Source organism: Toxoplasma gondii, chromosome VIII, assembly GCF_000006565.2.
Source record: "Toxoplasma gondii ME49 chromosome VIII, whole genome shotgun sequence".
NCBI classification, from domain to species: domain Eukaryota; phylum Apicomplexa; class Conoidasida; order Eucoccidiorida; family Sarcocystidae; genus Toxoplasma; species Toxoplasma gondii.
Window position 1 is genome coordinate 5,796,307 of NC_031476.1, and position 23,500 is coordinate 5,819,806.

Here is a 23,500-nt window from a genome sequence, read left to right on the forward strand (position 1 = left end):
CGGACTTTCGTGCGTTCTTCCTAGATACATCCGCAGCCTGGCGCGTTCCCCTTGAGAAATGTCAGTGCACTGGCTATGGACTCGACATGCGAGAGAACTCGGCTAGAAAACGAAAAAGAGAAACGCCCCAAAGGCGAAGAAAATTTTCCCTCGTCAGCTGCGCACCAGCTCCCCTTGCGGCGTACGTCGCGTGTGCGTGCGCTAATCTTTCCTTCCTCATTCTCCCCTCTTTGCTTCCAGCAGCTCTCGCCTCCCGTCGCGTTTTTGTCTCGGCTTTTCGCTTCTCCCTTACTCAAACCCACTTTTATTTCAGCAGCATCTTGACAAAGTTGGCGTACTGGATCTTGCCAGTGCCGTTCGGGTCGGCTTCCTTGATCATGGCCTTGACTTCTTCGTCGGAAAGCAACTCGCCGAGAGCGAGCATAACTTGAGAAAGCTCGTCCGCAGACACGGTGCCGTCGTTCGACCGGTCAAAAGCCTTGAAAGATTTGATCAACTCCTCCTCAGGGTTGTAGGACGCCAGTTTCTTCGACATCCACGCCTCAAAATCAGGCCACGCCATTGACTGAATAAGCGACACGGGAGACCTATTGAGAAACGTTAAAGCGACCTTTCACACACATTCTCTCTCTATATCGATATAGTACGCACATGTAGAGGTCCACGTCGTGAAGATCCCTACCCCCTCTATATATGCAGATATATATTTGTATAAATATATGTATGAAGCCATAAGTTGCCTGTTTGGATGGCCGCTGTCGGGCAGTGAAGCGACAAAGGCGAAAAGCAGACAGGAACGTTTCTACACTGTGTTCACATCGGGAAACCCAGCGGAAAAAAACCTGCACATGCGCCTTTTCTCTGGCGTACTCTTGAAGGGGCCAAGGAGTTGAAAAACACCTCCTCGCCGAGGTACGCTCAAACGCGTATGTGGTAAACTGCAGCCACACTTTGAATCACACATACGGTGGACTGTGTAAAAGACAGTTTACACGAAGCTGAATTTCTCAGCACCCTACGGCAGTGAGCTACTCCACACCAGCATGTCTTTGGCCTCTTGGATGCGGACCACTGCATTGCAACGTCCACAATACATGTGTAGAGAGACACGAGATATCTCATATAGATAAATATATCCATGTGAATATGCCAGTTTAATTGTCTCTGGTGTGCGTTGCACATCTGCGGAAGTTCTTTCTCCTGAGTCACAGGTTCTGTAGACGGCGTCCCGATTCAGCGCCATTGTGTGTCTCTGCACTCTAAATACGACAACGCTTTCTGTACAATTTGGACAAGCTGAACACCGAGACTTCGCGCAACGAAAACGGCCAGGGCAATCTCAGGTAGGCTTACCATGGGGAGTGCCTTGATTTCGTCTGGGGTGGGAGACACACCGCATGAGCGGATGGCGAGGACGAGGTCGCGGCCAGAGATCTCACCATCTCCGTCAGTGTCGAAGAGGGCGAAGGCCTCACGGACGCGGGGAGGGCAGGTCATATTGGCGACAAATTAGGCTGGAGGAAACACGCAAAAAGACGAACAAACTTGGAGGAAACGGTGAACGTACGAGGGTGTGCACAACCACAAGGATTCGCAGCGAGAACTTCCTGCACACTCTTTCAAGTTGATTCACCAGATATGGTCGGCGCCACTTCCGCAGGCCGAGGTGAGAAAATGAAAGATTAACGACGAATGGAAGGGAACGACCGACAGCACACAAGACTTTAGCCTCTGATGAGAGAAAGACCGAGACAGAAAACGAGAGCGAGAGGAGCGCACGACCTCAGGGACCTGTTTGGAAAAGAACTGCACACGACCACTCGGATTCGAGAGGGAACAGAACAAAGAGGCCCACCGACGGAGCTCACGAGACTACAGAGAAAAAGATAGGCGGAGTCGGATAGCTTCGGGATACGGGAGTTCCCCATGAGCTTCAAAGATGTCACTGGAGTGGACGGTTCCATATTCAAGCCGAGGAAGACGTAAATGCGAATACATCCGTCTTCTTCAGTTCTTTAGGACGACCAAACGAAAGGGGAATCGACCGCGAGGAACCTTCGCGGTACAAGCATGGAATAACAACTCGACTGCTCCACACATACCGCAGGGAGGTAACACAGGGGACTCAAATCGGATAGACATTCCATCCCAGAGAAACGGCTTCTCCTTGGATTCACTTCCTCTTCATATTCTTCCTCTCCCTTCGTCCGTCTCTTTCTTCTGTAGCTACGGCTATCTCACGGGGAACCAGAACCGGCATGTTCTCATTACCTTCGTCTCTTGTTTTGACCTGAGCGGAACGTCCCCCTCATTCTTCTATGTTCACCTTCTTTTCACGGCTTCGACTTCCATCGTTCCTTCTTCCCAGTTTCTGCTCTTTGCCTTTTCCACACTTTTTCACTCGTCACCACGAACCCTCAGGCGTTTTCGCGTTGCAGCAACGAAAGACACTCGAGACAGGGGGTCAGCTTCCTGCCACCTCTCCTTTTGCCGCCAAAGGCAGCACAGACGCGAAACAGAGTATAACGTGTTTCGGTATATCCCTGTGATCCGCGCGAATTTCTCTCTCCACGAACTCACAGGACCTGCGCGCTCCTCCCAGTATAGTCGCTTCCTCGGGTCCCTGCGGTTTCTGCGACCTGCCCGCCCCCTCTCGTGCACAAACCGGTCCTTCTTTCGTTGTCTTTTCGCTCGATCCTATCTAGGAGAGAACGCGGCCGGTTTCTTCCCGAACTTCCTCGCCGAGCTGCACGGGCGACGACGAGAGCGTTTTGCGCGCCTCTGGAGATCTCGACTACCTGCTGGCTTCCCCCGTTCCACTTTCCGGGAGACATCCTGATCAGACTCGGAAAATGAGGATTTTCCGAGTTCTCTACCCCTTCCGTCGCGACTTTGGCAGCGTTTCCTACCTTGGTTTTGCGATTGGCGAGCACTCGCGGTGCTGGTATCCAAGTGCTCTCGACGCGGCGGCGGCGCAGAGCCACGGAATCTCGGAGCGGGAGGAAAAGATGACGACGAGGGAAGACCTCGAAAGAAATCGCAAAAGAAAACGAATTTCGGCACCGGAAAAGGTGGACGAGTGGCTCACGAGGCGGGACAACGGCGCGCTACCCTGGGGGCAAAGTGGCTGCGCGACCGCGTGCGATGAAAGGAAGCCCCGACACCCGTTTCCGGGCAGCGGATATTCTGGCTTCACAAAACAGCAACTTAGCACGCGCGCTAGCGAGGTGCCGCACAATCTGGAGCAACCGGGATTAATAGAAGCTAAATTCCGTGTGAAAACTCGATCCTCCACACACAACGACAGGAAACTCGATTTATCTGGCAAGATGTACAACAAGATCTGGAAAAACAAAGGTCTAACGCGGCACGCGCGCCGCTGCGACACCAGCGGTCAAACGCCGTAGTTCCGAATATAAGCCGAATCGGAGTCTGAGGCGCGTGAGCGCTTTCGAGCACTTCTCTCCAGGCGCAAGAAAACGGGCGAACCAGCCACAGGCTAGACTGAGCTGAAACCCGTGGACATTTTTGACCCCGAGTTTTGCTCAGAGGCGACGAGCGGTCCAGATCTTCTCGTGCCCAGGCATTCCGAGCGGGGCCTGCGATTCGCGGTTTCTTCTGGCGCTCTGGGAACGCACAGAGTGTGTGGAAGTCCGCGTTTTCTGCTAGCTGTCGTCCCCTGTAGCTAAGTGAAATTGGTGAAATTAGACAGAAGTGCCGAGAAGTGGAGTCGACTCCACGAGACCTGTTTCGCTCTGAGTTCGGGGTGCACGCCCATTGCGATCTGCTGCTGCGCTTCCGTACTTGCCAGTCCTGTGAAACGCGTGGAAGCAGCAAGCTCGGCTTTGCAACTCGGAAGAGGGTTTCGCGCATATCGTCGCGTCCGCTCCCGGACACGTAAATCTGCATTTGCTGAACCTACAATCTCTATAGTATGCTTGCGGGTAGACGTCAGTGAGATCTAGGCCCATAGTGTCGAGCAAAAGGAGATCCGGTTTCTCTCTGCTGCGGACGGCCCTTCTTTTCCCGTCTTGTCTTTTAAGCTATCGATGCTGTCGAAGAGAGCGTTGCGGCAGAACGCGCAGCTTGTCTCCCGCTCGAGCTCTCTCCAACGAGAACCGGAGTGGAAGGCTGTGTTGTAAACGCGGCGCTTTGTGGGGATCGAAAACGAATGAATGTGAAGATGAACTCTCAGATTCGCGCCTGTCCTGCCGAAAAACTCTGCCGAGCCTCCTCAAGGCCGCTTTCACCAAACTCGCCACTGAGAACGCGTGTGTTGTCTTCTCGCAGTCGCGTCCCCGCGGGGCCGGAGTCGTAAAGTTGAAGACTTGCAGACAGGTCCAGAGGAAAATTTTCAGATTTTTTGTTCGCCCGTAGCCGGTGGGGAGGAAATTCTGGGTTTTCCATACATCCTATTTCCTGCCAGACTTGCGGTATTCAACCGAGCAGAACATGGCTCTCCGAGGACCCTCTGCTTCACGAGGAGGGGCAGCGCCAGGAGACAGTAAAAAACGGCCCCGCGCGTGTGTCTCGGACTCGACGAGGGGGTGAGAGAAAGAAGAGGAAGCCTTGATTAAGTGGAAAGCGAGCTCCATTGCGTGCTTAGATTGGCCTGTGTTAGCGAGACGCAGCCGAAGGGTACCGAGGAAGCTGCTGCGCTCCATACGGCGGAACATTACCCAGCAAGCGTCGTTGAGTGAGAGAAGCCCGGCTGCCGCTTGATCTCACTGCCCGGCCTCTTCCTCTAGATATTTTTCGTGGTGGACTGCGTCTTTTAAGAAACATATTTTATTCCACTGGAAAACGCTTTCGCTTTCTGGTGGCCGGTGGGGGGGCGGCGCTGCGTGGAGAAACCGGAAGAGAGGATTCTACGAGGAAGTGCGCTCTTCCTGTGTCCATACAAGGAAGGGAAGATAAGAGCGTGGTTCTCTCTCTCCGCCTCGCTTCTTACGCGTTTCCTTTTTGTGTCCTCACTCTTTCACCGTGTTGGACATCCCACTCCTGTCTGTTCTTCCCCCTTGCCTGCAGCCTCCAGTCTTCCTCCTTTCGTTTGCTTCGCCTCGCCATTTGTGTGGCATTCGCCTCAAACTCTGCGCCGTTCGCACTTGAATTTTTGTCTCGCTGGCCTCCTCGCAGCTTTACCCTGAGGGTGTTGTCTGTTCTTCGCTTCTTCTCGGATCTCTCTTGTGTCTGTCGGCGAAATGACGCTCGTTACTCGACACCTCCTGTGCCCCGCAGGCGGGAAGCTCGGACAGGTACTTGTCAGAGCTCCTGCTGCTGCGGGTTCTCCTTTGTTTTTCTCTTCTCTCTCTTGTGTTTCTGTCCCTCCTCCTCTTTGCGCCGTCTCCATTCCCCGCACATCGGCAGAGAAACTCGTGGAGGCAAACCGACCGCCGCGACCTGTCCGAGGAGAGGACAGGCGCCGGCTGTCAGGGCGAAGGAGACAAGTCGAGAAGAGCGCAGACGCTTCGCGAGCTCTTCAGCTTCCTTGCGGAGCTGCCGCCGCTCGCTCGAGTTCGCCCCCAAAGCTCTTGCCTTCTCTCGCTTGTGCTTCGCCTTTCTCTCGCTATCTCGCCTCTGCTCCGCGGGCTGCGCCTCTTCTCCAGTCTCCCGTTCTTTCCTCAAGTTCCCTTTCTCACGACAGACCTTTCTCCATGTCCATCGCCTCGTCCCCTGCCCTCGCGTCGCCTCTCTGCCGTCCGCGCTTCTTCTCTCTCACCGTCCAGGTTTCCTCTGAGAAAGGAGGCGGAAGAGAAGGAAGCGAAGACGAAGGAACAACATCAGAGCAGCCTGGCGGAGGCAGAGATAGTTTCGAAAGGGATTGCGTCCTCGCGAAGGCCGGGCGCCTGCTGCACCGCGCTGTACCGGCAGCCTGGAAGGCGCTCGAGAGGAGACAGCTGGAAATGTACGTCTCTTTGCCGAGGCGAAAAGAACGCACAGAGTTGCCGGAGAAGGCGATTGAAGACAAGAACAACTTAGCACAGCGGGGGAACGCGTGACTGGGCGGGATGAAGGAAGGAGCATCCCCACAAGTACTCAAGAACCTCTGGAGGGTTGCATTTCAAAGCATTCAAGAGGAGCGACGGAATTCAAGACTACAACACGCATGTTTGAAAACAGAAGACAACCAGGAAAGACAAATGGACGAGAGGGGAGAAAACGAGCAGAGACAGGACGCCATATCGGCCGGAAACGAGAGGAGAAAGAGGAAAGAAAACAGGGAACGAGAGAAGAGCCCACAAACTGTGAATAGGGCAGGAAGCTCGAGTTTTCGCTTGGTTTAAATGCTTCACTCTCGAATGGTGGCTCGTGGTTTCTCAGGCGTCTCCCCAAGTACATCTTTGACGATTCTTTGTCAGAAGACCCTTTGCTCGGAATGAGGATCATGGAATTTCGTGATACCCCGAGAGAGGCCCTACAAGCACACCGAGACGAGATCGACGCTCGACTGAAGGTACGGTTTCGTGAGAACTCTTGCCTCGCCGACATTTCTCGTTTCTCTCCTGAGAAGGAGACAGAGACGCCGCTCAGGGAATCCAACCACGAGAAAGTGTAGAGCAGAGAAGAGAGAGAAAAGTAGGGGGGAGACCGAAGTGGCTTCCTAGGCGAGTGTCAGCGTGGAGCAGGTCCTGCTCATCTTGGTTTTTGCTCGCGCCGCAAGTCGGTTCTTCCTGTGTTATTTCTACACCTCTGTAATTCGTTTCTGAATCTGTTTTCGGTTTTCTGGATATCTGTTTCTAGTTTTCCGGAACTTCTCTGCTCTCCCATTCTCTGTCTAGCAACGCCTGTATGCGCGCGCCGTGTTGCCCCTGTACCGTCGCCTTTGTGTGGCCTGTCTGCTACCGTTTTCTCCTCCTCACCTGTGTCTGCTTCTTTGCCGCCTGTCGAGAGCTTCCTGCACAGCAAATGATGTGCCTCATCCCATGCATTTAGACATACTTCAGAAGCATCTTGTGCACTGGTTAGCGTTCAACATCTCGTTAGAGCAGTAGCAGTGTCTACGCGCTGGCCTTCCACTTGCGTTTCCAGATATATGTGTCTTTTCCCTGTCTCGCATGATGCAGAGGCCTTTCAGCCCAGTCGATGCTCGACTGTGTACTTAAACGCGAACTTCCCAGGCTTATTTTTGTGCCTCATAACTCTAATTACATTCAGCATCCAACAACATGCGGTTGACTTTTCTCTATGAACTTTACGTGGACAACAAGCCGTGGTAATCGTTCCCCCACTCTTTTCCCTTTAGGCATTCGCGGGGGACATCGACCCGTTTGCCTTCGTTCGCGACGATGTGGAGAGCCTGGATCTCAGTCTGCTTTCTTCAGGTAAGTCGCAGGTTGCAGTGGAGAACGCTGAAGAGGAGCGACGCGTTCTGCATGCGCTCCTGTCCCACTCCCCAGCGATGTATCCATATCTTCGTCTCGAGGAACTCAGCCGCATCTGAGGTGTACGTGGCGACGCAAGAACGCTCTGCGTTCCGTTTCGACTGGAAAGGAGAAATATTCATGCACGCATGCCTATACATTCAAATGGGCAGTGAAACACGGCTCTGTGCACACAGAGGCGGAGAGATACTCCTAGGCAGACTTTTTGGCATCTATTTGCTCGCCGAATGAGTCGTCCGCATGCGTAAATGGTTCTACGAAAACAGATACACACGCACGTCCATAACTAGACCTGCGCGCAGACACCACGTTTCGACGTAGCCATACAAAAACTTTTATATACATACATACGCAGCTACATATACATATGTACATGTATTTATCTATCTCTATGTATATATATATATATATATATGCAGCGAGCAGCCGCATGTCTGAGTTTCGTGTCTCGAATTAGCATATATTTAGTAAGGCTCCCGAAAGACCCAGATCTGTGAATGCGATTGCTTTTTCTCAGTTCGCTCGGTTTATCCGGAAGTCTCGCCTGTAGCACGGTACCTCCTGACGGCACCGGGGAAGCGTTTTCGGCCGGTGCTGCTGCTGATCCTCCGTCAGGCCTTGTTGAGCTTGAACGTGACTTCACGTTCGGAGCCTGGAGACGAGAGCGCCTCTCTGAGAAGTCGTTCTCTCTCGCCTTCGGGCTCTGCTTCTCCGCTTCTGTCTTGCGGCGCTGCGTTCAGCGCAAAGAGCCAAACGAGAAGGAAAGACGGCTTGGAACTCTGCATGGTACACGTGGCGGAGCTCATTCACACAGCCAGGTGCGTCCGTCTGGCGGAGCCCAGCGAACATCGCAGGCCCTACACAACCCCGAAGAGAGACAGACGTTGAAAGAAGGATTCTTTATGACATCGATGTAAAGCTTTACATGTATATATATATATATATATATATGGAAGTATGCTGAGGTTTGTGGACAATTGCGGGGAGAGGGAGAATAGAGATAGGTATATGCGTATATCTCTGCGACCATGTGTATACACGCCTTCATATAAACACAGATATATGCGCACCTGCATTTGGATGCCCGTGTAGAATCGCACCGCGATGTGTGGACATGCGCAAAAAGCACGCATATGGAGAAAACGTTGAATGCGTGAGCTTCTCGGCACGAGTCGGTGCACTGTCGTTCCTCGAGTTCTTTTACGGGACATCACCAAGACGTCATGCATGTTCAGAGACGTCTAAATCCTTTTTCGCACCTTCGTCTGGGTCGGTCACAAAAACCGCTCGTGCTTCCAGGCATGAGAGAACGAGCGTGCGGGGAAAAGTCCCTCACTGTGTGGCATGGAACTGATCGAGGAAACGAATGTTCCCCGGGAGAACTTTTGAACTCGAGTCGAGCTCCTTGCTGCGCATACAGTCTGATGCACGACGACGTCATTGACGGCGCAGACACACGACGCGGCCAGCCGGCGACTCATCGACGCTTCTGCAACAAGACGGCAATTCTCGGCGGAGATTTTCTCCTTAGTCGAGGGTAATTAAACATCAAAGGCTTCAAAGGCTTGCCTCTCCTTTGCAAACCGGTTCCTAAATACACATACATGTGTACAGATTGATATATAACTGTATATATATATATATCTGTCGAGTGGGATGAATGTTCACCATCTTGCTTCGGAAGCAAGACGTCTGCTCCTCGGAATAGTCGCGGTGTTATTAAGACAAGACTCTGGAACATGTTAGTCCTCGTGTCCACCTTAGGACTGAAGCACAAATGAATATGTATAAAGATAGACAAATATATATGTATGGGAATGTGTACGTCTATGTGCATATATGGATGTGCATCAGGAGCCGGGAAGCGAGCTTTGAGTTGTGGTGCTTGCCGCCTCGAGTAGGCGTTGTCTGATGACGAAGTTTCGGGGCTGCACCGATGCGTCTGCTTTCCGGGCTGTTTTCAGGAATGGAATCGTCGCCATGTGCGGCTCGACAGAGGTGATGATGCGGATGTCAAGCGTGATCGAAAGCCTGGTGAAGGGAGAGCTGATTCAAGCTCTCAGCGACTCTAGAGGTGACTTAGGTGAGCGCCAAGCCGAGAGTACAGAGCCTTTGCGCGAACACCTGAAAAGAAGTGAGGGCGGCTCGAGGACAATCAACGGCTTTGCAGGGACAAACAAAAGCGAAGTTGGAAAAGGAAAGATGCCGGCCAGGACACGGGGGACCCACAACACAAGAGAAGCGCACAGCCATTTCGGGGGCAAGAATCTCCGACAGAAGCAGATAACACAGTGACAGCAGCGCGACGTTGTCGAATCGCCCAGAAGCAATATGTGCATGCCTTTTGTGATGGAAACTGAGAGGGATGAAACACGGCGAAGCGTGGATCAAGCATGTGGAGACAGGGTTCCTCATCGAAGATTTTTGCAGCGTCTTCTCTCGTCTCGTTTCTTGTCAGAAAGCGCACTCCGGACGTATCTCACCAAAACTTACCACAAGACCGCCTCGCTGATCGCGGAAAGCTGTGCATGCCTTGCGATTCTAAGTAGGAATTGCAGAGTGGGAGGAGCGTAACTTCACGCGATCTGATTCCTTCCCTCTTCACGCTGTGACTTCTATGCCTGTATATTCAGATTCATAGGTGTCAACCGACACGGATGACCTGTTTGAGTTATCTTATAAAACTATATCAGAATAATGTATGCATCTGGATGATGGCGTACGTCTACGCGTTGTTCACATTTTCATCTGCGTCGCTAGGTCTCGATGTAAAGAGCACTGTGTGTGTATGCCGTGGTGAAACTCGCCGGGTGACAAACAGCGCAGTCCAAGTCTTGAGTTCTCTCCGCATGGTTATCTTTCTGTACACGCGGATCTGTTTTTCCCTGTTTCCTCCTGTGCTTTACTCCGCTTTCCCCGTGTCAGCTTTTGAGGCAGCATTCTTTCATTGCAGAGGCGCTAGCAGAGCTCAGAGAGGGGACCGAACGTCATTTCGTGGTCCGTTTTCTGCTGACTTTGTGACTCTCCCCTAATGTCACCCTGACTCGCTGCAGCAGCAGGATCCGCTGGCGACATGCCGGTTCAGAGGCGCGGCCTAGTTCCTCTTGAACTGTTTTTTCTGCTCAGTGGGCTTGCCCTCGCGCTGGGTCACGTGGAGCGCCGACTTTGGAGCTTGCGTCGGGATGGCCTTTCAGCTGTACGATGACGAACTGGATTTTACTGCATCCTCTGAGAACCTGGGAAAGCCGGCCCTCAATGACTTGCGATCGGTGAGTTTCTGCAGTTTTTCTCGAACACAACGAAACCGAACACGCGAAGGCTATTCCCGTTTTCAGATGGATCCGGCTCGTTCGAACGGGTTTCCGACTCCGGGGGTGCATTTCGCCAGGCCACTGTCATCGAGGTGTCTTCAGACGTTGGTGAGAGGCGTGTTTTGTGAGCGGAGTGTCATTGCAGTTGGGGTGTACAGTCGAGCTTGAAGAAGCTACCAGACACCTGTTGTTCTGTGAGACTTGGCCCCGGCTGCGTAGACAGGGGTATGCCCTTCTTCTGCATGCATCCCTTTTTTAGTTTGCTGCTGCGGTTACCACCGTGCTCCTGCAGGGACTTGTCACTGCCCCGCTCTTGATGGCGGCTCTGGAGGAGGAAGCCCGAGGCGCGTCGGCAGGAGGCGAAGCTCGAACCATTTTGGAGAGACGGGCTGACCGGGAAGGCGACGTCGAAAAAGCCATAAAACTGATTTTTGCCAGTGACGCCATGCCCCGTTCCCAACTGATGGGGCGGCTGTATGTACGCCGAGCCACTGAGTTGCTCGAGGAGTTGACAGCCGAAATTGGGACGTCTTCGCTTGGGGGTTCTGACGGCGATGCCGCAAAGAAGGCAGCAATTCCCGACGCATGTCGCGCTCTGGCAGCGCTCCTGCAGGCCACTCTCCAGCGGCGGTCTGGGTGAAGAAGTGACGAGATGCACACCAGCACTGTTGTGGAGGGGCATGAGAAACACCAGCAAACGGGAAAGCACACCGAGGAAGACAGTAAACTCCGCGGGACGAACGACTGTGGCGCGTTCCGTGGTAAAACATGAGGCTGATGCGGTCTCGTGAGTACGGGGAGAAGGAGCTGAGGTTCCTCTGTTGCTCATTTGAGGGTATGAGTACGTCTAATGAAGCTGCCACGAAAGCCGGCGGTGGAGTCTCGACAGATTGACCATTTTGCTGTGGAGGCGAACCAGGAGGAATGTGTTCAAGTGTCGCGCTTCCCACGAACACCAGCATTGACACTTCTGCAACAAGACTGGCTGTCAGCGGCGCTGTTTGTTGGCTGAAAGTGATACTTTTCCGTTCTCTCGCTCTTGTTGTACCCTGAGCTCTTTCCCGCAGTGCCTGTTGTGCGTTGTCAGTCCGTTTTGTGTTTGTCGTTTTTCCGTTGGGCGTTCTGGTCGGTTCTGCCGTTCACAAGCCTACGCCTTTGTTTCCGAGTACAGAGCGGCGGCGGTTCGGGGGTCACTTTTCTACGCGACAGCAAATCACCAGCCTGCTCAATATGGTACCGACACTCGTCCGTCGCCTCTATTTTGGTCGAAAGGAGAAGCGCACTGTTCCCGGGAGAACGTATTACGTAGGCGTCTGACTAGGAAGACACGCAGCACCATGAGCAATTCCATGAATGGGCGTCACATGACAGCTCCGCACGTATTGAATGGCATCTCGTCTGTTTTTCACACCCGATACCCTTCGTCAGCCAGGAAGGAACGCGGGAAACTTCCCGATTTCAACTGTCTCCGTCGTCACCCCGATTCTGAATTCGTCGCTCACAAGCGGTGGTATCTTCCTGCCGTTGAAGCAAGATGTGATTCGTCTCCACGGAATAAGTGAAACATCTGTAACGGTGTAGGGCCGGCTCTCTGTTTTCACAGTCGCGTTCGCAGCCGCTTCTACTGTTTCTCGAGCCGCTCCCACACTGCTTCTGCGTACACGTCGACGTTACCCCCTTTATTGTTAAGCGGCACCTCCCCAGACATGCCCACCCGGCGTTCCACTGTGTAACGGTCGACTTCTCTAACGCCGTTAGCAGACCTGTGTTACCAGTCTCGCCCCGCTCCCTCCCTCTCCGTTGAAGTTCACTGAAGACTAGACCACAAAACGCTTGGAGCCTCCAGACTAAATAACCCTTTCCGAGTCACATGGGTTGTTCGTTTACAGTCTCCCTTACGTCGACGCTGTGAAACGAATGCGGCTTACGACGGCGTTTCTCGCTACCAGCGATGTTTCTAGAGGCCGCACTTGGCCCGTGTATCGCGTGACGGTATACGGTGGCATTTACCGGAGTGGTTAGCTTCTCTCCGTACACAATCGGTCTTCAGGAGACCGTACTGATACCGGCGGCTCGCACGCCCTGGGGCCAGCGCGCGACAAGCAGGCATATCATAAAACCACACTTGAGAAACCTGCAGAAAAAAATTGCTTGTTCAGTGCTCGTACAGTGAAAGGAGAGCTCTCTGCAGAAGCCGGTGGACCGATGCCGGGCTCTGCTTCGTTGTCACCCGCCTTCCGTGAGTTGATTCACCATATTACAAAACACGAAGGGGTTGTTCTACCCTCCGTGTGCCTTCCGTCGCTCCCTTAACCTGTGTTAACTGGAATCTGCACAAGTGTCACCAACGAAATTCACTAAAACAGTCCATTTCTCGACGCGACTTGGCCATAGGAGGCGGCTTTCGACGTTGGCCCGACCTGCGGATGATGAAACCTTCAGCGAAGTGCTATCCGGTTTGAATTCTCGCTTGTTTGTCGCCTCTACTTAAGACACTGGATTCATCAAAAACAGACAGCGCAAACGAAACTTCATTCTTTCTCAGCCCTCTTGACCACAGTGGTCAACTGCGGGACATTTTGGAAGGAATGCACAAACATCCGTGGTCAGCCGTTCCTTTGTTCTGATTTCGATGCCTTTCTCCCGTGAATGGTCACAGATAAGATCGAGCAAACAGTGCATGGCCGCGAAGCATCCAAAGAGGTTTACCACAGATGAAAAGCGGACACCTTCCTCTCCTCTCCCCGCTTCTTCCCCTGTCGCCCCCCCCAAAAAAACTGATATAGGATATGTACCGACGTATATGAACCGATGTGTACGTGCCTGAGTTACACATTCACATGGAGTGCATGCGGCAGTGATTGCCTATGGGGAACAGGACACACGCGCGCTCCTTTACTTCTCACTGTCCGCACGGAAACCTCCGCCTACACTCGACCGAACACCAATATACCATAAAAAACGGACGGGAAATTCCGTTTCACGGCTCCCGCTGTAGCTCCGATCAGATGCACGGAACGCATCCCCTACTGATCCCCCCAGTCCTTCCATCGCTCGTGTTCGTCTGCAAACGAGCGATGAAGAGATCACTTTTGTGCGTCGCATAGAAGAGACCCTAAAATCTGCCATAATAAAACCGTCTGGCGAATGTGTGCATCCTCACCAGTATCTGCTCAACAGATACCCTTTCTCTCTGCACTGCCTCCCAATTTTCAGTGCGCGCCCGTGCCTTCCAAGTTTGGTTCTAAACACTAAAAAGTCTAAAGTCTGTGTCCCCGTTTCTTTCTTACCAACCCTCGTCTTCCCGCCGCCCCCGCTGGGCACCACCTCACGCTGGGCAGCTTCCCACTGCCCCCCCCGGCGCCGCGCCGCCTTTCGAGCTTCGTTTCTTCTTTCACTTTTCCTCTTTCACGTGCTTAGTCTCGCATCGCGCAGTCACCCGCACCATCCAGGGTGACCCCTCGCCGGGATGGTGACGCAACCGACGCTTCGCACAGACAGTCCCCCCAAACAAAAGATGAACATCGCTAAAACCTTGGGTCAACCCGACACGCACGACAGCCGAAACTCTGTCACTGAATATGCACTGGGGCCACAATGCACACTGGAAGAACACGGCTTGTTCCCAAAGCACCACCACAGCGAGGTATCCCGTTTCTACATCAGCTACTTTCATCTACGTCCTTCTTTCTACCCCAGCAGCTCGACTACGCAGACGAAACTAACGATGAAAGACGCGCCTCCCAAATGACAACAAGAGCGACGAGGCGCCGGGTGTACTTGTCCCCCCCACTTTGCCGACCCCAGAAACAACCCCGAGTTCCCTGAATCCCCGTCACCGAACGATCCTTCCTCTGACCCACGTCTCCACACTTTCGCCCATCTCCAAGCTACGGTCGCTAGCACAAAGACTCAATGCAAGCCCAGGAAGCAAAAAGCTGGACCCTCCAACAGCGGCACTGGGATCCCCACCGCGTGCCACAGAATACACCGAAACGAACTATTCATCCAATACATAGTGCCCGTCGTTGATGTGTTAAGAATTATTGATGGTGTTAGAATGATTTCCACCTTCTTAATAGACTGAGTGGACCGCTCGCGGAACGGGGCACCCCTAGCAGCGTGAGTAGGCAGGGTTCCCTTTCCGCTCCTCTCGGCAGTCCCAGACCAACACACCCTTGCGTTGTCTTGTGCTTCACTTTGCTTTGCCACCCAATCCACTTCCCCCGTCGCTCCGCCGCCAGCAAACACGACGATGCATGGACCAAGAGGTTGCCAGGCCTGGTATGCGACGCACACCGAGCCATACTGTGGCCACATATCATCCACAAAACGACGCACTCACACGCGCACCTCTGCGGGAACACTAAACGGCACCACAGCCTTTCTTTCCGGACGAAGACAGAACCTGAATCACGGCGAGGCTGCTACGCGTGATGGCAGCGCGGCGCAGTTCGCCAGAAAAGAAAATGGAAAAAACTGCGGAAAAAGTAAGAAACATCGTCCCTAGCTTCCACCCTGATTGACCCAACCTGTTCGTCTGATCCTGTGTCGATTCTCCAACTGGCAAACTTTTGCAGCGTGAGCGCCTCCCGACGAAGCCTCACCGTTTCGCGGATGAGATATACTTCTATATCATCATTCCCGTCATCCTCATCCCTCGACCTGCGCATGCGCCTCTCCCCCCGCTGGGGCGTCGTTGCGTTCCACTCACAGACAAACAGAAACCAGCTAAGCCAGCGTGAAGCCGACCGGACGAAACCCGCGTACATACGCAGAGCCACGTTCATTCGAGGTTACCACTCGATGACTGTACTGGTACTAAACGCAAGGCACGTGGGGAATCTGCCGACACCACACTCCACTGCCCTGTGATCCGCACTGCTGATAGCCGGCAAAACGAACAAGGAATTCCGTGCACACGTAGAGCGTCCATGAAGCGAAAAAGGACACACTAAAACTCGAGTCACGCACGGTGCCAGAGCCGTTTCTTCATTCCGCTCTGTCACCCATGGGGTCCGACGCTGGATGCGACAGCGCCTCGCACATCTCGCGGTGACCCCTATTTAGTTCCCTTCTCACCCGCCTTGCGCCCCGAGTAAAAACCCGGGAGACACCAAGGAGCGTGAGGGACCACTGTGAAAAAACTCTCCTACCTGAAAGTGGGCTGCGTATGCGAGATTCGGGATGGCTGCCCCAGACCTCTCTCACGCCTGTAGAGAGGTTGATACACAGACACGACGCACCTTCACATCGCTTGCTCGCACGCACACACACCAGTGTGAGGGAGGCACACAAAAGTACTTTTTCTGCCACGCCACATGTCTCCGTTAACCGTGAAAAGGCGGCTGTTCCTACCTCTCGACTAACGTCCCTTCTTTTCCACGGGTCCGGTTTCCCTCGAGCGGGATCCCTCCGGGAGGACGTCGCTGTCAGGAAGAGGGGCGGACAAGAGACATCCGAAAACCATACAGGAGGGACGAACGATGTAGAACGCGTAGAGCGACGGCACCGCTCGGCAGAGCCCCTTCCTTTTCCTCCCCTCACTCGCTTCAGTTTCCGCTGCACGATCAACGGCTTAGGGGAGTGTCTCCAGAGAAACTCTGGAAACCAGAGGCGACCGAAGAACGGAAGCTCCTGCGCTACCCCGCCCTCTCACGCTTAGGGGTATGCTTTCCAGGCAGCACAAGGCAGCACTTTTCTGATCGAATCTTTAGTAGAAGACGACATCGAGAGGTCTTCCGCCACGCTCCAGATGCTGGACCAAGGAACGACGAAACTCACCCCTCTCCACGTCGCCTTATATATCCGCTCCTTCATCCGGCGTGGCACACAAGCAAGAAAGACTGAACAAGACTGGAGATGGCCGGTCAACCGCGTCCCCAGTCCAGAAAAAATCGACACAAAGGCGGGAGAGAGCGGCGGGAAAACCATCGACTGATCGAATCCGTAACCGCCTTAATCGCTCTCCGGAGACGTTCTGTTCAAGTCACATTGACTCTTCCAAAAGTACGCTTCGTGGCGCGGTGTCGCCCGCTCCTGTCCCGTCGTCGGCCGCAGAACGGCTCTCCGTTACTCCCATGTAAACGGTGCAACAGATAAATCACTGACACCATGCCACACGCGACATGGAAGGGACGCAACACGCACAGTACCTGACGTCATTTGTGCCCCGGGGCACACAAAAAAACTGGAACTTCAACGAGTTTCTGAAGATAACTGAACACACACCTGAACCTCACTGCATCTCCTCCACCGAATACACGAAGTGGTGTACCCACACACGTGGACCACAGGGATGCGTCCGCTGCTTAAGAAACGAACATCCACCCGGACCTTGTTGCCAAGCGACACAGCCTCCCTTTCGCTGGTATTTTCATTCCACAGATGAGCGCTCCCCTAGAATGAAGAGCAGAAATTGCACGTTGCGCCAAGTCACACAACCCTGCGGCGGCAGTCGCGTCACCACCACACTACACGTCCCAAAAAAAGCGTCGCGATTTGTGTCGAGCAGCTCTCACTGCTTCATGTGAAACGCAGGATCATGTCCACACAAGGATTATATGCGTAACTGATATGCGTGTGAAAATACAACCAGGAATCCCCTAGCCTCACACATCCACGTCCGATGCCTCTGTTTTGCCTCCGCTCTCTCCCTTCTACATCTCACGGGACGTGTAACGAGCAGGGAGTCTCCCAACACTGCCGACACTCAACAAGAAGCAAATGAAAATGAATGCACACCGGCACGTGTTTCCGCGTTCCCTGTCTCAAGACACAAACTCAGAAGGATGAATAAAATCCGGTATCGCCATCTCCGTTTTGAGAACGTCTTCCCGTGCCTGGCGGCAACCCCCCATCCTCACTGACGTATGCAGGAAGGACATCCTAAAAGCCCTCGCTTGCCGCGGACCCGAGACCCTTTCCCTCTTCCTCTCATTCCCCTCTCTCATCACCCCTCCGGTGTGTGTCGAGTCCGTTCAGACGCTCTGTTTAGTCCATGTCTTTCATGGAGCCGCTCTCGCCTCTCCGTCGTCGCCGTCTCCCTTCACAGCTCCGCCTACCGCATTTGACGACGGCGTTGTCATACATAACTGCTTGAGGTCTCCGAAAGACACGTCGGCGTGGAGCCGAAGACAGAGGCATTTCCACTGGAGCATGCAGCTACGATGGTCTCGCGAATGTTCGTGACTCCTCAGGACTTCTGCGATGCCTTTCCACCGTCGAAAGCCGGTGGTCACCACGCTTTTAGACAACTGGGAAAACAACTTGCAGCAAAAGCAGTAGACCGCATCGCGAGTCCGGGAGTACACCAGCCAGCTTCTCCACAGCTTCTCACCCGACGGTAACGTGCGCCAGTAGTGCTGGCGACCGAACCGTCTCTGAGTGGCGTCGCGAGGGTACGGGAAATCGACGAGTTGAACAGGGCCTTTCTTCACGAGGCTCCATCGGAGTTCCTCGGTGATCTGTGAGGGCCACAGGGCCAGGTCGTCCAACTCGTCTTCGTCCTCAGGGGTCCCCGGCGACGCCCGCAAAGGCGCCAGCGCCGGGAAGCCCCCGTCATGGACCTGCTCATCCCGCCTTTCACGTGTGCACACACAACGCGCGACGAGTCGGGGAGAACTGTGGGGCGACACCGGGCCTGGACCGGAGGACTGTCGCGGGAGTCTTGGAGGCGAAGACGGGCTCACCGAAGAGGTCACGCTCGACGCGTCATCCGAGACCGGCGAGAGAAACGGAGAAGGCGGAGAACAGCAGCTGCCGCCGCTCCCGTCGCCTCTCAAGCTCGAACAACAACTCGAGTGGCGGGTGCTACAGCTTCCGCAGCTCCCGTTCGAGCCCCCGCACGGCGAGAAGCAATCTATCAGGCGGTCTCGGCCTTCTGCGGTCGCTAGAGGCGAGAGCGGGGTGCCTGGACCGGTGAGGGACGGCAGCAACGGCCGCTGGGTAGAGCACTCATCTCCCATCGTGGCTCCCGCGCTTCGACACCGCTGTCCATCACCTCCAGACTCTGCAGATCTGAGAACGTGGCTCACCGCGGCGCCGTCATCCCCCGCACCACTACTCCCTGTCGGCTCGATTCCGTGCGCGTGCCAGTTCACATCAACTCTCTCTGCGCCATCTTTGTTTTCCAAGACATCCACCGCTTCGAGGCTGTCGTGGCTGCTCCCCCTGGTGCTCCTGTGACTGCGGCTCTCGTCCAGGAGCAGCCGCCACGACTCACGCAGTGTGCTTGCGCACGGAAGCCGTAGGCCGCACGAGGTCGGCGAAGTGGCAGCCGAGGGAGACGTCAGGCAAGGGCGGTGACCTTCATCTTCTTCACAGTCGTCTTCGTCTTCCTTTCCCGACTCCCGGCTGCTGACGCACCAGTTCCGCGTGCTGCTGTCGCTTCTTCCGCTTGCGTGGCAACTCGGAGACAGGAGCCTTTCTTGGTTCACCGGCAACCGTCTCTTCTCCTCGTCGGCTCCACTTGAACAGCAGTGCTTCTTACGCTCGCTTCCTCCCTCCACGCCCGAATCTTCTAGTATGTCACAGTGACGAGGTCGTTTCTGTCCTCCCGCGTCCTCGTCTGCGCCACACAGTGTCACCGAAGACCCGGCACCTCTCTCTTCTGTCCAACAGACAAGCGCCCTAGCGCAACAGCAGCACCCGCCCCCTGTGGATGTTTCTGGTTGGCTCATGAGAGGAGACGAAGCGGACAGGGTGCGAGCTTCATAGCGCGCAGACTCCTCTCGGATGGCCCTATTCAGGTCTTGCCAGTTTTCGTAGATCGCCTCGGAAGTTACTGTCGTCGAGAGGAAAGAGAACAGGGACGCAGGTTCTACGCGATTCTTCGCCAACAGTTCCCGCTTTCGCTTTCTCTTCTGAGCACCGGACAGCTGCTTCCTTCGCACCACCCCTTGCCCAGTTCCGGTTCCACTGGTGCTCGAGTTCGGACTGAAGGCAGTGCTGCCGCATCCCGTGCTGGAGGGACAAGTGGCCCCCGGTGTCAGTGTGTCCGCCGAAATCTCGCGCGACAGATCTGTGTGCAGCACCACATTCTGTTCGGGAGATACAAACGCGCACGGCCCTGTGACTGCGGCGAGACGAGACGAGAGCGCTTCTTCTTCCACGGCTGCGTACGCTGGAGTGGAGACCCTCGGAGAGGCTTCCAAGGGAGAAGAGGCCCCTCTCACCCGGAACGCCGAAAAGAACGAACAGACAGTTGACGAGACTGCTGCTGACATCATCGAGGAGAAACTGAGCAACTTCCACTGATGCGAGAAGGATACATGCAGGGATATCTCTGTGTCGCCAGTGGAGGCGCGGCCGCTCGCTGGCAACTAACTGCAGGGAGTTATGGATCTTCGGAGATACCCACCCACGCGATTCCCAAATAGAAAACTGGGAAGCGTCCACGGTTCTAAATTAGAAAACCGACGAAGGCGCCCACGACCCCGCTTTGTCTCGCAGCCTTCGTTTCGAGAGACGTCCAGAAAACCGGAAAAACTATAGGATGCTCAACCACGGAAAATACCCACAGGTGTGCCGCAGCTCGGTAGCGCTGGACGACGAGTCTCGTCCCCTGTCGCAATCCGCTCCGCGAGACCTCGTAGGCAGCTGCAGTTCTTGTCCCTCAAGGACAGTCGATATATGTAAAATCCTAAAAATGGACTACAGACATGTACGCGGTGGTCCGCTGCGATTCCTGCGACTCTCCCTCCGACATCGCCTCTGGCAACGAGCCGGGAAAACAATACAATACAGTCGGAGGAGATCCGTGAACACAGAAAGAGCGGCAGGACAGCGACCTTCACCTGCCCACCGTAAGATGCTAGTAGGTACGGAACGCACCGGTTCTGAGGGTTCATGTATTACTTCGCCACAAGAGAACGATTCCTGGAAAACAGTCCGAAACTGTTTACCTGCACAAAGTCCCCCCGTGCCATCCCTCGGACTGGTCCACGGACAGTTGCGGTTGATCGCCGAGTTCGGCGCTATCCCGGAGGATGTCAGTAACACGTTCTTTTCACCTCTAGCCGCGCTGGGGAACCTGACGACCCTTCCTCTGACATACACGCGGCGGCACTCACCGAGTGCAGCACAAAACATGACAGAAACGGCCGGTCCCGGGCCAGTTTCTCGATGAAGTGATCTACGGAAAAGAGCGAAAACGGAAATGCGAAAGTGAGATCAAGGCCAATTCGGAAAGAGGACGAGACACACCGAGGTCACCCTGGGAGAGAGGAATCTGGCCGTTTCGCCCGGCTTGTAAACCCTGTCTTCCAGCAGTCCTGGCCACCGGCGCGGCTCACCGGGGTGAGTTCAGCAATCTGGAGTGAATCCAGCGTTCCTTGATTGCCAACGAAAACCCCCAACGAAACGAAGCAGAAGTGACGGTAGGTATGAGGAGCCTCCGGCGAATCGGCTTGAGAACGCGCCTCCCTCTACCGGTCGTCTCTACGCCACACTCAGAAAATCCGGATTGTCCGCCGGGCCGGAAGAGACGCCGCCGACCAGTCCCCAACCGTTTCGCTGGCCCTCTGGCCTATCCAAAGGTGCGCAAGGGTCCCCCTCTCACTTACCACAGCAGGCTACCGGGGTCGACGCGCGGCAGAAATTGTGCTGAGAGGCAGACGGGGACTTCACACGCGCGTCGAACCTATTCGGACCTACTCGGTTCCCTAGGAAAAACTTCGATGATCCTCCGGAACGCTGGACAAACAATGACAGGCCAGTAGCTGACCGCCAAGGGACACCCCTGGAAGCCGTTTTCAGAGACGCGCTAGGACAATGAAGGGGATGCAGGAAGGAAAAACGAGAATCGTCGAGATTCGACCCCCAGTTTTGCTTCAACCACACGTTATAAACGCATTCTGGCCGCCGAAAATGCAAGACACGAAGGAGGTAGCTGCACAGCCGAGGCGGCAAAGAAACAACACTAGGGGACGTGCAGCAGCATAAGGCACAAGGTTTCGCTCTCTAAGGTCGGGCGTTGTGCAGGTGAAAGATGAATGGCAGCTCGTGGATTGACGCCCGTGTAGCCGTGACAACACAAAGCACTGTTGTTTGCGGAAATTCTTTTCAATCTAACCGCCGAAAGGTATTTCGCACGCGGTAGTCAGCCGGAGCTTCGACACCGCTTGTGAGTCTGTCTGTGTGTGTACGGTGGTGGTGAGTCCACAGGACATGGGTTTTGGCGGTTTACAAGTACCTGATGATTACGAGGGAAAGAGGTGACCACCACAATCAGCACAACCTGGCAACTTCAGAGCGGCCGATAAAACCAGCTGGCATGGGTCGCGTTCTGCGGGAGGTCTGCGGGTGTGGTACGAGGGGGAGGCACGCCGCTGTCAGGAGTTCATGTGCTTGTTGTTTTAAGTTCACAGGAACGGGAAATGGAGATGAGGGCTGTCCGTTGTTGGCAACAAGGTGCAGGAGATGCGTACCGGCAAGGACAGAGACGGTTGGCAGCGCCAGCGGCGATCTGCTTGGTTGCACGGCCCGGTTGTGTAAATCCACGTTGACACGACAGCAACAATTTCATTTCGGTGACGCGCAGCAGAGGGTAAAAACGAGCCGCTTCGACGGGCGTCTCACTTTCGATTCAAGGCATCATGTTCGCAAGTGAACAGATCGCAAAGGGATATCGACGGACGGAGGCGGGTCGAGCAGAAATTCATTAAAAACGATTGCAATAAGAGAATAAAGTTGTGTGCGGGGGTAGCGACATCGTGCAAGTGGAGGAGAGGGTGGGGGGGGGGGGAAGGAGAAATCAACAACGGCCATACATTTGGTTGCAATCTCGGATTTGTCTAGCGAATCTGACACTCTTGTCACTCGTCTTCGCCGCTGGACGAAGTAGCGGTGTACAACACCACACACTTCGGGCGCTCATGGCTCAAGACATCGTCAGATAGCGCTGCCTTGACAGTTGCAGAAGGAAAACTAAAAGTGAATCACCTCCGTGTATATTCTTCAGTGTGAGAGTGTAGATTGTATAGGATGAACGGGTGTATGCTGCAATCCCTGTTGCAACTGGGGAGGGTGACCGGGCTTACCATGCGGTCCCCAGCGTTTCTTTTCGCAGGCGAACTGGTGACCTGCGGGGGCCCCAGTGGTCGTCCAAAGGGGCCTCTGCCATTCTGCGGTGGGAGAGCTGCAGGATCGGGAGGAAGGGGCGGTACGAGAACAGGTCAATTTTCTCACAACAGCAGTGTTCTCCGTAGGAGATTGGCCTTTCTCTAGGACGTAGATGGATATGTTATATCTGCTCAGAAAGCGACTGGGCGTGATCGATTTACGCGCCGAAGGCCCCTACGGCGCAGTGCCTGTCGAATTCGGCGACAAGCACCACTCGCTGTTTGAACAGATACCTGAGTGAGCAACGCGCAGTATAACATTTTGACAGCTGATGTGAGGATTAGCCTTGGGCGAGCGCGTTAAATCGCTGCAAATGGCTGTAAAGAGCACCACAGAAAAAGGGGGAACCAAAGTGGCGCCTAACGAAGCAGCACGGTTCTTGCAAGGGAGGTCTCATGAGGCATGCAGGCCAGCATCCGACCAGAGGTTTGCGGGTAGGAGTACGTCGATGCTATAATCTCTGGATTCTGTAAGAGGTAATTTTGAGGAGGCGCTCACTTCGGCATAAAATGAAGATGAACAACACGCGTAGTCAATTCTGGCGTACCCCTGCACTGCATGGTTTGAGGATGAAACATCACCGGACAGCCACGTGGTTCTGCTGTGTTTTTACTTGACGATGATATACATTGTTAGCAGTGGCTCTCACACTTTAGAATAGTCGGATGTTATCAGTATACACCG

At 54.4% G+C, this 23,500-nt stretch overlaps 6 protein-coding genes across 6 annotated transcripts; 2 read left to right on the forward strand and 4 right to left on the reverse strand.

The window, feature by feature from the left end:
- Positions 1-304: 304 nt before the first annotated feature.
- Positions 305-1,356, reverse strand: TGME49_269442 (calmodulin, putative; the record flags this gene model as incomplete). Its single annotated transcript, XM_002365594.2, has 2 exons — positions 305-565; positions 1,354-1,356. 2 exons carry the CDS (start codon positions 1,354-1,356, stop codon positions 305-307), a joined length of 264 nt encoding a protein of 87 aa, XP_002365635.2.
- Positions 1,357-1,471: 115 nt separating this feature from the next.
- Positions 1,472-3,971, reverse strand: TGME49_269438 (hypothetical protein; the record flags this gene model as incomplete). Its single annotated transcript, XM_018781549.1, has 3 exons — positions 1,472-1,514; positions 2,910-3,026; positions 3,919-3,971. 3 exons carry the CDS (start codon positions 3,969-3,971, stop codon positions 1,472-1,474), a joined length of 213 nt encoding a protein of 70 aa, XP_018636585.1.
- A 1,230-nt stretch (positions 3,972-5,201) lies between these two features.
- TGME49_269430 (polyprenyl synthetase superfamily protein) lies at positions 5,202-11,682 on the forward strand (the record flags this gene model as incomplete). Its single annotated transcript, XM_018781548.1, has 9 exons — positions 5,202-5,905; positions 6,322-6,454; positions 7,244-7,322; positions 7,900-8,200; positions 8,803-8,919; positions 9,347-9,465; positions 9,841-9,927; positions 10,509-10,651; positions 10,986-11,682. 9 exons carry the CDS (start codon positions 5,202-5,204, stop codon positions 11,331-11,333), a joined length of 2,031 nt encoding a protein of 676 aa, XP_018636584.1. The 3' UTR covers positions 11,334-11,682.
- A 94-nt stretch (positions 11,683-11,776) lies between these two features.
- Positions 11,777-12,699, reverse strand: TGME49_269425 (hypothetical protein; the record flags this gene model as incomplete). Its single annotated transcript, XM_018781547.1, has 2 exons — positions 11,777-12,010; positions 12,622-12,699. 2 exons carry the CDS (start codon positions 12,697-12,699, stop codon positions 11,777-11,779), a joined length of 312 nt encoding a protein of 103 aa, XP_018636583.1.
- A 5,001-nt stretch (positions 12,700-17,700) lies between these two features.
- TGME49_269420 (hypothetical protein) lies at positions 17,701-19,923 on the reverse strand (the record flags this gene model as incomplete). The annotated part of the gene is made up of 1 exon (XM_002365592.2): positions 17,701-19,923. One exon carries the CDS (start codon positions 19,921-19,923, stop codon positions 17,701-17,703), a length of 2,223 nt encoding a protein of 740 aa, XP_002365633.2.
- A 1,543-nt stretch (positions 19,924-21,466) lies between these two features.
- TGME49_269417 (hypothetical protein) lies at positions 21,467-22,304 on the forward strand (the record flags this gene model as incomplete). The annotated part of the gene is made up of 2 exons (XM_018781546.1): positions 21,467-21,580; positions 22,056-22,304. The coding sequence occupies 2 exons, from the start codon at positions 21,467-21,469 to the stop codon at positions 22,302-22,304; spliced, it is 363 nt and encodes a 120-aa protein (XP_018636582.1).
- Positions 22,305-23,500: the final 1,196 nt, after the last annotated feature.